The following is a 17,932-nucleotide window of genomic DNA, read 5'->3' on the forward strand; positions in this document are numbered from 1 at the left end:
AATAAGATTGTGTTGACATAGCATCTGACAGTTTTTTTTCATACTCATTTTCATCTCAAGAATGACATTAGGGACTAGTACAGAGATTACTTTTATTTTTATATATTGCACATATATATATATATTGCAACATATATATGTATACTCACAAATATGTATGTAATATTTTGATATTGTAATCACACATACTAGTCATACACCTCTATTTCTATGTATGAACATGAGCCTTATGGTTAGAGACCAAAATTAAGTAAGCTCTTTATGAAGGCTTTAGTTATACTTGCTGATGTAGGAATCCTTGGCACACACTTGAAGAGGCACTGTAACACAGCCTCTTCATGCCAAACTCATGCCAGTGGTTTGTATTTGTGTTTTCATGTCAGATCATGAGACCCTGTGCAATGACAACTTTCAACATAAGGAGATGCATGAGAAGACAAGAAAAAGAAACCTGTCTCTCTCACCTTCTAGATTAGTGAACTGGAATCTAAGAAAGCCACAGTACAATAAAATGCATTAGAAAATACCAAAATAATGATCAATAAAGGAGAAATTTTTCTATAGTTCAAATGTTACAGAGGGAAATACAGGATAGAATCTCATCAAGTTTTTCTACATAGGCACAGACTTCTAATTCATGACATTTATGTAGGAAATGAAGATGCTAATGACTTACCTAAAATTGATTAGAATATTGGAAAAAGCTTCCTCTATAGGTTCTGGAGACAGGAAAAGTAAAAACTCACAGTCATTCCTCAAATCTCCATCATCCTCATTGTTCTTTATTCTCCAAAAGCAGTTGGTTTTCGTAAAACTGCACAAGATGAGAAAAAACTTAAGGAGCAAGAGGGAAATAATAAGAACACACAGCTTCCCCATGTCTCCCAGATCTAAGACTGAGCAGAGGTGAAACCTGTTTCTCATGCAGACAAACATCACATATGCAATTAAATATATGTGCCTGATTTATTGCTTTTGCTGAATGGGAGCATGTGTATATACACCAGATCCCATGTGCCCATCTGTGTCATGATTCTTGGATACATCTGGAAATTTCTGGCCTAAGGATCTGCATCTGAGGTCTACAACCTTTTCATCAACACTGGTAGGAAAACTTGTTGTGAGAATCATATTCTGCAGCCTCAGGTGCCATGATTTCATTCATGCCCATAGTGTAAATGCCCCAGGGACAATCTCCTGCTGAGAAGCTTGGGCCTCATCCTGTTTCAACAACCATGTGCATGAACACCATTGAAGATCATTTCAGTGGATTTCATCAGTATTTCCATATTAGTGAGAGATGAGATTATCACAAAGGGCCTATGTCATTCAGAGCTTGAGCTTAATCATGGGACAACATGTATGTTTTTGATGATAGGAAAGGACAGTATCACATACAACATTCAGCCAGCAGCAAAGCACTTTCTGTGTTGTTCATGTGCTAATGTATGCTAGTCACACATGCAGAGTCTCCTGAAAATACTTGTTTCCTACCTTCTAGATAACCTGTCAACCTGCCAAATTGCCTGGTATTGACCAGGAAATTAATGAATTATTGTGACTCAACACCCACTCAGTCAGTCCAATATTCTTATCAATACAGACGTTCACACTCAAAAAAGTTCTAAAACATGATCTCCTTGTCTGCTATTCAGTCCTCATATTTAGTGTCTTGTAATGAAACATGTCTCCACCCAGAACTGTGGTTTCTTCCACACTTGCTCCTATTGCTGGGCATCACATCTAATTTTCAGATGCAGTCTCTTCCTTTAAGACTTTGTCCATAAGTAGAACCTTTGTTTTGTTGGAATGCAGGATATACATTGCCTGATAGAGATCTCATGAATGAGTGTGGCTTAGGTTCTTTCATGTATTATTATGTATGACAGAGAAAATATATTTAGACAGTATATCAAAATAGTGACTGCCACATTTATTTATGGAAAAATATATCTTGTATGATTTTAGTTTCTCTAATGATGTTATTTGTGTGATTTCCATATCTTGTCTCCCTTGGATTATCTGTCAATTAATATGGATATGTCTTAGGATGTTGAGTTACACATGTTGGCTCCATTCCCACAAGTAGTTGAGAGAGATCACTTAGTTTGAATTGTAATTTTTGATCCAACCTTACACTTATTTCCATAGTGGCCACAGTAGATAGATTCTATTACCACTACAAAAGGAGGGAATTCTTGTATCATCACCTACTTTGTTGAAATTATTTTTTAAATGTTTGCTGTCTTCAATAGGTTGGGATGGAATCTCATGTGGATTAGGTTGTGCTTTCTCTGTCAGTATAAAATTGATCTCTTTTCATAAACTGATCAAATAATTATTATTTTTAATATCTTCTGCTCAACATCTTCTCAGACTTGGGTGGATTGAGCATTTGGATGTTTGAGATTTTTCTTACTCTGTGTACTATGGATATTAATTCCAGATGAAATGAAGTGGGAGCGTTTCCCCCATCTAGACACTGTTTCTCCATGGTGCCCTGACTGTGCAGAGGCTTTGTGACTGCAGCATCCCATGCAGCAGCTCTGAATCACACTTCTGAGCTATCGACAACCATCCAGGATGATATTGCCTGCATGTGCACATCAGAACAGGATTCACATAATATATTGAAGCTGTTTCAGAACTGCAGGTCAGAAACCAAATTCCAATTTTTTTCATAGAATGAGTCCCATGTTGTTTTGAAGCACAGGGATTTAACTTGTACTTTATTTTTCTGTCTTGATGCTTAATTATTCAAGTCATATGGTGAATATGTGACAAGTATGTAGAACTGACATTCTAGTTCTTGAAAGGAGGAATGAAGACATAGCAATCAAGGATCTGAGCAGGAAAGATGACTGATCCAAATATGGGGCTGGCACCATTCCTGGATGACAAGGTCATTCTTGAATGACAGCAATCTGAGAATGAAGGTTCAGAGGATCAGAGATAAAGATTGTTATCTCAGGAGGTCCTGAATACTCTATTTCTTATGCCAAGCAAGATTGTTATGAAGTACAATTTCTCATTTGCTATCTTCAAATGAGGTAAAGTTAGCAGAAACTACCACACAATGGAACTAAGTTAACTGGAGCAACTAAACAATGCTGCACAAGTGGAACAGAGGATGTCTAATGACAATTACAAACCAAGTACACAGTGGATTTGGGTGAGAATGACAACCATTTTCCTGTACAATGAGATATGTTGACTCTCCAGAAAATGCATCCTTAACTCATTGGATGCACTGGCTCCAGCCAAAGACTGGCATTGCTATGTCTGCTCCTGGGCAAAGACATAATTAATGTTCTCTCAGTCTTCTCTTTAGGGGCTCAGAGAAAGTCTTGAATAGGTATGGCTCCCAACAGGTTTTTGTTTCTAACAGCATCAATAGAAGAATGTTGACTGAACACTCTCTGTTTCCTGACTGCATACCAAGTGACCAACATCATTCCTCACCATAATGTCCTGTATCCATTTGAATTTTAAACCTCAATCCACCATGACTCCTTTTAATTGTTTATTGTCACAGGAACTCAAAAACAGTTAGTAATGTGCTTGCATGTCTTTTCTGAAGAATTGTTTGAAAAGCTCTTACCTTTTGTTTGATAGTGACAAAAACTATTTTAATCCTAATATCTAAAATGTTTCAAGCAAACAGATACACTGATCTTAATCATAATTTTAGTTCTATCAGGAAACATTATTCTCATTGTCTGGATAGTTTTAAAGAACATTTTCTTTGTGTTTTTTAATCATTCTATGCTGACTTAACTTTTCATAGCGAATCTACCCATATCTGTTATATGGGCTCATTTGTCTAGATCTATGAGTTCACAATGAGGGAATGAAGAGGAAATTCTCAACATTACACAGGTTACCATCAATATCACTGCCTGCTGGCAGGATGTACTTTAAGGTGCTGTTGTTGATGATGTGCTGCAATATGACAGTGATCATGTGATATTCAAGTCCCTGTGGAACAATACATTGACATTTAACACAGCAAACACTATTTGTGTGTGTGGTTTTTTTTAAAAGTAGGTTTTCTATTTTGAACCTGAATAGTTTTATGTAGAGTTAGGGTTAGATTGACATTAGAAAAACTCCAGTATAAAACTTTAAATGACAGAAACAGGAAGAGTTGTAGAATAAAATGTATGTAGTCACAAGGTGATTCAATTTGTCATAGAACAGAAGGGAAAGTTACTGACTTCACTAAGCTTAATTCTTTCAAATACACATGTCTGTGTGTCACTACTTTGATTTGATAATTGACTTTCTGTATTGTTTAAACTCTATTTCTAAATATTTCTGGAAACTTGACTTTTTCTTTATAGATTCATTTCCCCAAATTTAAAACTAATACTATTCTATTTATTTTATGAGATTTATCCCTGTCTATTATGGGCAGGATTGATTTGGAACAGCACTAGGTTTGGTTTGCCTCCAGTGGGTAACCATTAGTTTTCATTTGGCTACATTATGTTTATTGGAAACATAGTATTCTTTTACAATTGTTTTAGAAAAGCAAAGTATTGTATGCCATTCAAAATGTAAAGAAAATGTTTGCCTGCCTAAAATGTTTAATATAAGCTCTGGGTCTCTATGATTTGTCCCAAAATCAGCTTTGAACTGTGTGTATATGTGAGTGAATAAGTGATTTTGTGTGTGTGTATGTGTGTGTGTGTGTGTGTGTGTAAATGTGTGTCTAAATGCAGATATGGAAACTGAATAATGCCCACCTGAAACATCAATGGGTCAAGGAAGAAATAAAAACAGAAATTAAAGATTTCCTAGAATTCAATGAAAATGAAAGTACAACATACCCAAACTTATGGGACACTATGAAAGCAGTGCTAAGAGGAAAATTCATAGCTCTAAATGCACACATAAAGAAGATGGAGCAATCCCATACCAATGAATTAACAGCACAACTGAAAGCTCTAGAACAAAAAGAAACAAACTCACCCAGGAGAAATAGACGCCAGGAAATAATCAAATGGAGGGCTGAAATCAACGAAATAGAAAACAAGAGAACAATACAAAAAATCAATGAAACAAAGAGTTGGTTCTTTGAAAAAATCAACAAGATAGACAAACCACTAGCCAAATTAACCAAAAGGCAAAGAGAGAGCACCCAAATTCACAAAATCAGAAATGAAAAGGGAGACATAACAACAGACAATGAGGAAATCCAGAGAATCATCAGATCATACTTCAAAAACCTGTACTCCACAAAAATGGAAAACCAGGAAGAAATGGACAATTTTCTGGATAAATACCACATACCAAAATCAAATCAAGACCAGATAAACCATTTAAATAGACCAATAACCCCTAAAGAAATAGAAACAGTCATCAAAAGTCTCCCAACCAAAAAAAGCCCAGGACCAGATGGTTTCAGTGCAGAATTCTACCAGACTTTCAAAGAAGAACTAATACCAATCCTCTTCAAAGTGTTCCACACAATAGAAACAGAAGGAACACTACCAAACTCTTTTTATGAGGCTACAATTACCCTGATACCTAAACCACACAAAGATGCAACAAAGAAAGAGAACTACAGACCAATCTCCCTCATGAACATTGATGAAAAAATACTCAACAAAATATTGGCAAACCGAATCTAAGAATACATCAAAACAATCATCCATCACGACCAAGTAGGATTCATCCCAGGGATGCAAGGATGGTTCAACATACGGAAATCAGTCAATGTAATACACCATATAAACAAACTGAAAGAAAAAAACCACATGATCATCTCCTTAGATGCTGAAAAAGCCTTTGACAAAATCCAACACCCCTTCATGATAAAGGTCTTAGAAAGATTAGGAATACAAGGAACATTTCTAAACATAATAAAAGCAATTTATAGCAAGCCAACAGCAAACATCAAATTAAATGGAGAGAAACTCAAAGCGATACCACTAAATTCAGGAACAAGACAAGGCTGTCCACTCTCCCCATATTTATTCAATATAGTACTAGAAGTTCTAGCTAGAGCAATAAGACAACAAAAAGAGATCAAAGGGATACAAATTGGCAAGGAAGAAGTCAAACTTTCACTATTTGCAGATGATATGATAGTATACATAAGTGACCCCAAAACCTCTACCAGGGAACTCCTATAGCTGATAAACTCGTTCAATAAAGTGGTAGGATACAAGATCAACTCAAAAAAATCAGTAGCCTTCCTATACACAAATGATAAAAGGGCTGAGAAAGAAGTCAAAGAAACATCACCCTTTACAATAGCCACAAATAATATAAAATACCTTGGGATAACACTAACTAAACAAGTGAAAGACCTTTTTGATAAGAACTTTAAATCTCTAAAGAAAGAAATGGAAGAAGATATCAGAAAATGGAAGGATCTCCCATGCTCATGGATAGGTAGGATTAACATAGTAAAAATGGCAATCTTACCAAAAGCAATCTACAGATTCAATGCAATCCCCATCAAAATCCCAACACAATTCTTCACAGACTTGGAAAGAAAAATACTCAACTTTATATGGAAAAACAAAAGACCCAGGATAGCTAAAAGAATCCTATACGATAAAGCAACCCTTGGAGGCATCACCATCCCGGACCTCAAACTCTACTATAGAGCTATAGTAATAAAAACAGCTTGGTACTGGTATAAAAACCGACATACGGACCAATGGAATCGAATTGAAGACCCTGACATTAATCTGCACATGTATGAACACCTAATTTTTGACAAAGAAGCCAAAACTGTACAATGGAAAAAAGAAAGCATCTTCAACAAATGCTTCTGGCATAAATGGCTGTCAACATGGAGAAGAATGCAAATAGATCTATATCTGTTACCATGCACAAAACTTAAGTCCAAGTGGATCAAAGACTTCAACATAAATCCAGTTACTCTGAACCTGAAAGAAGAGAAAGTAGAAACTAGCCTTAAATGTATTGGCACTGGAGATCACTTCCTAAATATAACACCAGTAGCACAGACCCTGAGAACAACAATTAATAAATGGGACCTCTTGAAATTCAGAAGCTTTTGTAGGGCAAAACACAGTCAATAAGACAAAACAGCAGCCTACAGAATGGGAAAAGGTTTTCACCAACCCCACATCTGACAGAGGGCTGATATCCAGAATATATCAAGAAACTAGACATCAAAATACCTAACAGTCCAATTTAAAAAAAAATGGGCTATAGAGCTAAACAGAATCCTCAACAGAAGAAGCTCAAATGGCTAAAAGACATTTAAGAAATTACTCAACATCCTTAGTCATCAGGGAAATGCAAATCAAAACAACTCTGAGATACCATCTTACACCTATCAGAATGGCCAAGATCAAAAACACTGAAGACAGTTTATGTTGAAGAGGATGTAGAACAAGTAGAAAACTCCTACACTGTTGGTAGGAATGCAAACTTGTACAGCCACTCTCGAAATCAGTATGGTGCTTTCTCAGAAAATTGGTAATCAATCTTCCTCAAGACCCAGCTATACCACTCTTGGACACATACCCAAGGAATACTCAATCATACCACAAGGACACATGCTCAACTATGTTCACAGGAGCATTATTTGTAATAGCCAGAGCCTCGAAACATCCTAGATGTCCATCAATTGAAGAATGGATAAAGAAAATGTGGTACATATATGGTACAATGGAGTACTACTCAGCAGAGAAAAACAATGACATCATGAGGTTTGCAGGTAAATGGATGGAACTAGAAAATATCATCCTGAGTGAGGACAAAGAAGACTCAGAAGGACAAACATGGTATGTACTCACTTATAAGTGGTTACTAGCTATAAAGCAAAGGATAACCAGACTTCAACCCATAGCTCCAGTGAGGCTAGCTAGTAAGGAGGAACCTAGGAAGGACGCATGGATTGCCCAGTTATGGAGAAATGGATGAGATCTACATGAGCAAACTTAGGATGAGATGGTGAGTAGTGGAGGGCAAGGGACGGGGGCGGGGGGTCTGAGCTGGAATGGGAACAGAGAAGGAGAGCACAGAATGAGATACCGTAATAAATGAAGACATCATGGGAACAGAGAGAAGCAGAGTGCTAGGGAGGTTCCCAGGAATCCAAAAGGATGACTCCACCATAGACTACTGGCAATAGTTGAGAGGGTGCCTGAGATGGTCTACTCTGGTGATCAGCTGGCTAAATACCCTAAGTGTTACCATAGATCTCTCATCCAGTGATTGATGGAAGCAGATGTAGAGATCCACGGCTGGGTCCTAGGCGGAGCTCCAGGAGTCCAACTGATGAGAGATGGGAGGGATTCTATGAACAAGGGATATCAACAGAGACCATGACTGCAAAAAGTACAGAGACAACTAGTCAAACCAGTGGAAACACACGAATTGTGGACCAATAGCTGAGGAGCCCCCATGGTAATGGACTAGGCCCTCTGGATAAGCTAGACAGTTGTTTAGCTTGAACTGTATAGGGGGACTCCCAGACAGTGGGATCGGGACCTGCCCCTCATGCATGAGCCAGCTTTTTGGAGCCTTGTGCCTATGGTGAGACATTTTGCGCAGCCTTGGTGAAAGGAGGAGGGGCTTGGACCCGCCTCAACTAAAAGTACCAAGTTCTGCTGATTCCCCATGGGAGACCTTGCCTGGGGGGGATGGAAGCTAGAGGGCAGGAGGAGGGACGATAGGGGTATCTGTGGTTGGTATGTAAAGTGAATAGAAAAAAAATCTCTTAATTAAAAAAAAAAGAAAAAATATTTATCTCCATACGAATAGATTACACAAATTCCCCGCACTCCCCAAAGAAGCTCTGACAGTTAATAGAGGTATATAATTTGTCAAAATGAAGAATGTATTTATCTTCAGAATCCTCAGTGAGACATCTACATCACACACCCTACTCCCAAGGCTCAGGGAACATTGGGGGAAATGGGACAGAAAGACGGAAAAATCCATAGGTCAGGGAGGTATACTTTAAAGTTGTGACATCTGCACACAGAGGTATGCTGCACTCATGAATTGAGGTTATATCATTGTCTTAACAAGACCTGCAAAGGTCCACATCTGTACAAATCCAGGCATGGTTTGTGGTTGGTTCATGTGCCTTGGCCCATACTTGAAGATTTGTTGACAGCTGAGGACTGAGAGGAGGGAGTGTCAGTTTTCTTCAGGGGTATGGATTCTGGGAGAGTGCCCATGCTCCAGTGAATGGTTTAACACAGGTTTATACATAGGTAACACTAAGTTTGGAGTCAGTGTGTTATAAATAACAGTAATCATGAAGATGGAAGGGTAATATGGAAAGAAGTTGTTCTTGGAATGAGTTAAGGGTAGATATTTTCAAAACACATTTTATTTATGTATGAAATTTTCAGTACATAATATAAAAATATTAAAAATAAATATCCAGTCCTCGGAGGATACCTTGATCTGGAGGAGGTGGGAATGGGGGGTGGGCTGGGGGGAAGGGGAGGGGGGCAGGAAGGGAGAGAACAAGGGAATCTGTGGCTATTATGTAGAACTGAATAGTATTGTAAAATAAAAAAATAAAATGAAAAAAATAAAATAAAAATTAATAAATGAAAATAAATAAATATCCTTTTATGTACTTTATTATAGAGCAGTGGTTCTCAAACTGGGTTGTGAATGCTTTGGTAGCCAAATGACCTCTCACAGGGGTCAACAAAGACCATATGCATATCAAATATTTACAATACAATTCCACCAATACCAAAATTACAGTTATAAAGTAGAAATGAACATAATTTTATGGTTGCAGTCACTATAACATGAGGAACCATATTAAGGGGTCAGAGCATTAGGAAAGTTGAAAACTACTGCAATAGAATAACAGCTTACACTTCAATGAACAAGTTGAAAGCAAGAAGGTCTTAGGCTGATGTTCTACAAGCTCTGAAAGACCACAGATGCCAGTCTAGATTATTATAATCAGCAAATCTATCACTACAATCAGAGGGGGGAAAGAATATACTATGATACAAACAAATTTAAACAATTTATGCTCACCAATCAAACTTTACAAAGACACTAAGAAGAAAGTTTTATTTTTTATTGAAAATAGATTTTTTTCACACAATATATCTGGTTATGGTTTCCCCTCCCCTAACTACTCCAAGATTCTCCCCACCTCTCCACCCACCCTAATCCACATGTTTTTGTTCTCTATCATTAGAAAACAAACAGGCATCCAGAAAATTAAAATAATATAAAATAATAACAAACAACCTGAATAGGAAAAACAAACAAATGAATAAAAAAACATAGAGCCAAAGAAAAAGCACAAGATATACATATATAAAGAGAAACACACATTTTATCATGCACAGAATCCCCTAAAATCATAAAATCAAAAATCATAATACATAAGCAAAAGACCTGTAGAGTAAGAAAGAAAATGTCAAGACAAAATATGAGACAACAATACCATCCAGTTTGCTTTATGTTGGCTATCTACTGCTGGGTATGGGGCCGGGCCTCAAGAGTGGCTTCTATACCCTGTGACACTCAGGAAAGAAAACTATTTTTTCTTTCTTACGAGTAGTTTTCATTTGAAAATACCTTCTGGGATACAGATAGAGGCTTGTTATTGACCTCCACACTCAGCACTAAGACACCATGATCACCAAACCTGTGCAGTCTCTATGTATGCTGGTGTAGTCTGTGCATTCATATGTGCATTGGTACTGATGTATTTAGTAGAATGTGTTTTTTGGTGTTCTCCATCCATTCTTGCACTAACTTTCTTTCCACCAGCACTTCTGCAGGGTACCCTGAGCTATAGGGGGAAGGAACTAATGGAAAAAACCAATTTAGCACTAAGTGTTCTACAATAATTCATGCTCTGCATATTGAGTGTTTCTGTATTTACATCCATATAGTGCAGGAGGCAGCTTCTATAATGACGTCTGAGCAAGACATTGATTTAGGAGTATAGGAGAATGTTGTTAGGATTCATATGTTTCACAGTAATATTTAGTTTTGTCCTATGTCCATGGCCTATCTACTTTCAGGCTTTCTTTTCTGGTAGCATGCAGGGTACCTTCCAATACCATGTACACTAGTCCGTAAAGGTGAAGGTTCTAGGTAGGCACCAGCTTGCCATCTCCATGTTTCAGTGAGTTGTACAGGTGTTGTCTTCAGCATTAGGGCATTACCATCATTTTGTGGAAAGTAACTAATATACTTGGCAATAGTGTGGCTTGTTCGACAGTTCCCATGGGATTCTGTTGGCCAACAACTCAATTAAATGCAACCTTTTGCCAGAATTGGAATGACATTTGGTGAGGAAAGATACATATTTGAACCTCTGTCTCCCTCATATTTGATAATTCCATTTAGATCATCTTCATATTTGTATATATTTTATGACATTTTTAATTTATTAGATTTCTACACACTCTCAAATGGCCCATAGTCCCTCCTTCACCCCCTCTTCTCTTACTTCCCAAAGTGACCCTCCTGCTCCAGGTCACCACGTCCATACAAAGCTATCTATTCTATTTCTTGTTCTTAGGGTTATTCACTTCTCCCCACTAGTCAATTAATCTTTACCTATCCTCTGGTGTCATCTGGATTTTAGCCTGATTATCAAAAGACTTAACACCTAACACTGACATAGGAGCAAATATATACCATATTTGTCTCTTTATCTGGGTTATTTCCTTTGGGATGATTTTTCCAGCTCCATCCATTTACCTGAAATTTTCCTTTTTAAAAAAAATCTGCTGAGTTGTATTTCATTATATAAATGTACCACACTTTCTGTTTCCATCGATAGACATCTAGTCTGTTTCCAATATAATGATATAATGAAAAGAGAAGTAATAAACATGGCTGAGCAAATGTCTCTGCAGTAAGTTGTAGATAGAGTCCTTTGGTTATATACTCAAGTAGTACAGCTTGATCTTGAAGTAGATCCTTGAAGATTCCTGAGGAACAACCACAATGATTTCTGTAGTAGCAGTAAAAATTTGCAGTTGCAATAGAATTGAATGAGAGTTCCTCTTATTCTATATTCATGCCAGCCCGAGGTGTCATTTGTTTTACTGATTTTGGCCAGTCTGACAGGTGTCAGAAGAAATCTAAGTATAGTTCTGATTTGGATTTCCCTGATGACTAAGGATGTTGAGTCATTTTTAAATGCATCTCATCCATTTGTGTTTCTTCTTCTGAGAATACTCTGTTTAGCTCTACATCCCATTTTACTTAGATTATTTTTTCTTAATATCTAGTTTTTTAATTCTTTACATATTTTTATATTGGCCCTTTATCAGACATGTATTTGTTAAAAATCTTGTCTCGTTGTGAAGCGTACCTCCTTGTATTAATAATGATATCTGTTGAAATACAAAGCCTTTTCAGTTTCATGAAGCCCCATTTGTTAATTGTTGTTAAGTCTCCTATTCACAAAGTCTGTTCCCATTCTAATGTGATCAAGACTATTCCTAACTTTCTCTTTTATCAGATTCAGTCCTGCTGGTCTTAGGTTGAGATTCTTATTCTATTTTAAGTTTTGTGCAAGGTGACAAATATTAATCTATTTGCCTTTTTCTACAATCAGCCATTGAGTTTGACCAATACCATTTGTTGAAGATGCCCTCTTTTTCCTCTTGTGTGTAGCTGGCTTCTTTATCAAATCTCAGGTTTCCATGGGTGTGTGGATTTATATCTGGTTCTTCATTTCTATTCCCTTGATCATTGTGTCTATGATTATTCCAATACCATGGATTACTTTAGCTCTGTAGTGCAATTTTAGATTGGGGATGGTGTTACTTACAATAGTTGTTTTATTATTCAGGATTATTTTATCTATTCTGAATTTTTGGTGTTTCCATATGAAGCTAAAAATTGTCCTTTTAAGTTTGGTGAAGAATTGTGTTGCAATTTTTATGGGAATTGCATTTAAACTGAAGATTGCTTTTGGTAGGACAGACATTTTTACTGTAGTAAGCATACTGCTATATGAACATCTTTCCATCTTCTGATATTTTCGTCACTTTCTTCAGTGTCTTCAGTTTTTATTAGACAAGTCTTTCAGTTGTTGGGTTAGAGTTACTCCAAGATTATTTGAGGCAATTGTGAAATGTGTTATTTCCCTGATGTCTTTCTCAATCCATTTTTACATTTATATAAGAGGCCTATTGGTTTTTGTAAGTTATTTTTTTTCTTTTTTTGGTTTTTGGAGACAGGGTTTCTCTGTGTAGTTTCCTGGCTCTCGCTCGGTAGCCCAGGCTGGCCTCCAAGTCACAGAGATGCACCTGTCTCTAAGACTTCAGGTACTACATTGAATAGATATGGAGAAAGTAGACAACCTTTTATTGTTCTTGATTTTTTTGAAAATAGTTTCAATTTCTACCCTTTTAGGTTGATGTTGATGTGGTCTTGTTGTAAATTGATCTTTATATTGAGATCTGTCACTTGTATCTCTAATTTCTTCAGGACTTTTTTCATGAAGGAGTGTTTGACTTTGTCAAAGGTATTTTCTGCATAGAATGGGATGAATGTGTAGGCTCTGTCTTTCACTTTGTTTATGTAATAGATTACATTTATTGAAAAGTGTATGTTGAAGCTTCTATGTCTCTTGTGATGAAGTCTCCTTGATTATGGTTGATGATCTTCTGATGTGTTCTTGGATTCAGTTTTCAAGTACGTTTTGAGTAATTTTGTATTTTTGTTTATAAGAGAAATTGGACTTTCTCTTCATTTACTAGTCTTTATGTGGCTTAGATATCAGGACAATTGTGGCCTGGTAAAAAAGAATTGAGTATGGTTATTTCTGGTTCTATTTTGTGGAATAATTGCAGGAGAATTGGGATTAATTCTTCTTTGAAAGTACGGTAGGATCCTGGGCCAGTGACCATGTCAGAAGAGCTGCAGGTAGCAATAGAGCTTCAGGAAGGAAAGCACTGATGGGAGAATCTCAAATGGACAAAGCCCAGGGGCTTCAGCTTCAGAATGTCTCTTGGTACTGCTGTCCCTTTACATAATTGCTGCTGCCATCCTTCTCTGGTACCTGGCATGGTGTGAATGGGTGTGTGGGGATTCCCAGTGCATTTAATGTAGTGTGATTATCTCATTGAAATATCTCATTCTACTGGATATTTTTACTTATGGATTATTATGAAGACAATTTTTTTTCATTTTTCTTTATTAAGAAATTTTCTACTCACTCAACATACTATCCACAGATACCCCCCTTCACTCCTCCCAACCCCCAGACCTCTTTCCCAAGCCTCCCCACATCCCCACATCTCCCAAATCGAGATCTCCCACTGGGAGGCAGCAGAGCCCAGCACACTGAGCCTCAGCAGGTCCAAGCCCCCTCCCACTGCACCAAGGCTGTGCAAGGTGTCACACCAGAGGCACCAGATTCCAGAAGCCTGCCCATAGACCAGGGACAGATCACATTCCCCCTGCCTGGGTACCCCCACACACAGTTTGAGCCAAACAACTGTCTTCCATATCCAGAGGGCCTAGTCCAGTCCCATGGGGGCTCCACAGCCACCAGTCCACAGATCATGGGCTTCCACTAGTATGGCTGGTCATCTCTGCATGTCCTCCCATCATGACCTCTCTGTCCCTCACCTGTAGTATCTGTCCTCTCTCTCATCAATTGGATTCCCAGAGCTCAGCCTGGTGCCTGGCCGTGGATCTCTGTATCTGCCTGCATCAGTCACAGGACAAAGGCTCTATGATGACAGCTAGGTTATTTGCTAGGCTGGTCACCAGAGTAGACCAGTCCAGGTACCCTCTGGACCACTGCCAGCCGACCGAGGTGGGGTCAACCTTGTGGATTCCTGAGAGCCTCTTCAGCACCCTGCCTCTTCCTATTCCCATGATGTCCTCATCTATCATGGTATCTTCCTCCATGCCCTTCGACTCTGTCCCTGTTCCAGCTTGACCCTACCATTTCCCTATGTTCTCATTTCCTACTCCTCGACCTCTGCCACTCCCACACACACCCAGTCCACTCATGTAGATCTATCTACTTCTCCTTCACAGGGTCATCCATGTGTCTCTCATAGGGTCTTTTCCTGTTAGCTAGGCTCTATGGAGTTGTGGGTTTCAGTCTGGCCATCCCTTCCCTCACATTTAGTATCCACTTAGAAGTGAGTACATACTATGTTTGTCCTTCTGAGTCTGGGTTACCTCACTCAAGATGATATTTTCTAGTTCCACCCATTTTCCTGCAAACCTCATGATATCATTGTTTTTCTCTGCTGAGTAGTACTCCATTGTGTATATGTGCCATATATTCTTTATCCATTCTTCAGTGGAAGGGCATATAGGTTGTTTCCAAGTTCTTGCTATTACGAATAATGCTACTATGAACATAGTTGAGCATGTGTCCTTGTGGTATGATTGAGTATTCCTTGGGTATATGCCCAAGGGTGGTATAGCTGGGTCTTGAGGAAGACTTATTCCCAATTTTCTGAGAAACTGCCATACAGATTTCCAGAGTGGCTGTACTAGTCTGCATTCCCACCAGCAGTGGAGGAGTGTTAGCCTTGCTCCACATCCTCTCCAACATAAGCTGTCTTCAGTGGTTTTGATCTTGGCCATTCTGACAGGTGTAAGATGGTATCTCAGAGTTGTTTTGATTTGCATTTCCCTGATGACTACGAATGTTGAGCAATTCCTTAAATATCTTTCAGCCATTTGAGATTCTTCTGTTAAGAATTCTCTGTTAAGCTCTGTAGCTCATTTTTAATTCGATTGTTCAATATTTTGATGTCTAGTTTTTTGAGTTCTTTATATATTTTGGAGATCAGCCCTCTGTCATATGTGGGGTTGGTGAAGATCTTTTTCCATTATGTATGCTGTTGTTTGGTCTTATTGACCATGTCCTCTGCTCTACAAAAGCTTCTCAGTTTCAGGAGGTCCCATTTATTAATTGACACTCTCAGTTTCTGTGCTACTGGTGCTATATTTAGGAAGTGATCTCTTGTGCCAATGCATTCCAGACTACTTCCTACTTTCTCTTCTTTCAAGTTCAGTGTAACTGGATTTATGTTGAGGTTTTTGATCCACTTGGACTTCAGTTTTGTACACAGCGACAGATATGGATCTATCTGCAATCTTCTACACGCTGATACCCACTTATACCAGCACCATTAGGTGAAGATTCTTTCTTTTTTACATTGTGTATTTCTTGTTTCTTTATCAAAAATCAGCTGTCCACAGATGTGTGAATTTATATCTGTGTCTTTGATTATATTTCATTGATCAGTGTGTCAGTGTTTATGCCAATAACATAAGGTTCTTATTTTTTGATGGACATAATTAAATTTAGATTATTTACATAGTGGCAGAGATACTGGAGAATTGACATTTTGACAATACTATAAGGATTTTTTTTATTTTATATAAGAGATTTTCTAGTCCTTTTACATATCAGCCATGGATTCCCTTGTCCTTCCTCATCCCACTCCCCAGCCTTCCTCCCCAATGCACCCCCATTCCCACCTCCCCCAAGGCAAGGTCTCCCCTGGGGGAGGGGGTTAGCGCAGCCTGATACATTCAGTTGAGGCAGGTCTAATTCCCTCCTGCCTGCACCAAGGCTGAGCAAAGTGTCTCAGCATCAGCATAGGCCTCAGGTTCCACAAAGCCAGCTCATGAAGCAAGGACAGGTCCCAGTCCTACTGCCTGGGAGCCTCCTAAGCAATTCAACCTCATCAACTGTCTCATTTATCCAGAGGGCCTAGACCAGTTCCATGGGGGCTCCTCAGCTTTTGGGTCACAGTTCATGTGTTTCCCGCTAGTTTGGCTATTTGTCCCTATGCTTTTTCCAATCATGGTCTCGATATCTCTTGCTCATATAATCCCTCCTCTCTCTCATCAGTTGGACTTCTGGAGCTCCACCTGGGGCTTGATCCTGGATCTCTGCATCTGCTTCCATCAGTCACTGGATGAGAGTTCTATCATGACAGGTAGAGTGTTCGGCCATCACATCATCAGAGTAGGTCAGCTCAGGCACTCTCTCAACCATTGCCAGTAGTCTATAGTGGAGTCATCTTTGTAGATTTGTGGGAAGCTCTCTAGAACTCTGCTTCTTCCTATCCCCATGGAGTCTTCATTTATCATGGTATCTCTTTCCTTGTTCTCCCACTCTGTTCCTAATCCACCTGGGATCTCCCACTCCCCTAAGCTCTCTTTCCCTTGACCCTTTTCCTTCAGTAATCCCCCTCATGTCCAGTTTTCTCAAGTAGATCTCATCCATTTCTCTGTCATTGGGCAATAACTGTGTCTTTCATAGAGTCCTCTACTAGGTAGCCTCCCTGGAGTTGTCACTTGCAGTCTGGTTATCCATTGCTTTACATCTAGTATCCACTTATGAGTGAGCACATACCATGTTTGTATTTCTGAGTCTGGGTAACTTCACTCAGGATGATATTTTCTAGTTCCATCCATTTGCCTGCAAACCTCATGATGTCATTGTTTTTCTCTGCTGAGTAGTACTCCATTGTGTATATGTACCACATTTTATTTATTCATTCTTCAGTTGAAGGGCATCTAGGTTGTTTCCAGGTTGGGGCTATTACAAATAATGCTGCTATGAACATAGTTGAGCGTGTGTCCTCATGGTATGATTGAGAACTCCTTCGGTATGTGCCCAAGAGTGGTATGACTGGGTCTTGAGGAAGACTTATTCTAAATTTTCTGAGAAACCACCATACTGATTTCCAGAGTGGCTGTAAAAGATTGCATTCCCACCAAAAGTGGAAGAGTGTTCCCCTTGCTCCACATCCTCTCCAACATAAGCTGTCTTCAGTGGTTTTGATCTTAGCCACTCTGACAGGTATAAGATGGTATCTCAGAGTTGTTTTGATTTGCATTTCCCTGATGACTAAGGATGTTGAGCAATTCTTTAAATATCTTTCAGTCATTTGAGATTCTTCTGTTGAGAATTCTCAACAGTAGGTCATTTTTTAAT

General features: G+C 38.5%; 1 protein-coding gene across 2 annotated transcripts in view; it reads right to left on the reverse strand.

The window, feature by feature from the left end:
• The window catches only part of LOC102922927 (vomeronasal type-2 receptor 116-like), a 181,590-nt gene that overhangs the window by 41,156 nt on the left and 122,502 nt on the right, over nucleotides 1–17,932 (reverse strand). The window contains exon 4 of one of the 2 annotated variants that reach the window (XM_076559458.1): nucleotides 677–2,924. In XM_076559458.1, the coding sequence (XP_076415573.1) occupies nucleotides 677–936 (260 nt within the window). In that variant the 5' untranslated portion in view covers nucleotides 937–2,924. Of the gene's footprint in view, nucleotides 1–676; nucleotides 2,925–17,932 lie in introns of those variants that run through there. The other variant, XR_013047376.1, reaches the window with a different exon arrangement.

Source organism: Peromyscus maniculatus, chromosome 22 (assembly GCF_049852395.1).
Source record: "Peromyscus maniculatus bairdii isolate BWxNUB_F1_BW_parent chromosome 22, HU_Pman_BW_mat_3.1, whole genome shotgun sequence".
Taxonomy (NCBI): Eukaryota; Metazoa; Chordata; class Mammalia; order Rodentia; family Cricetidae; genus Peromyscus; species Peromyscus maniculatus.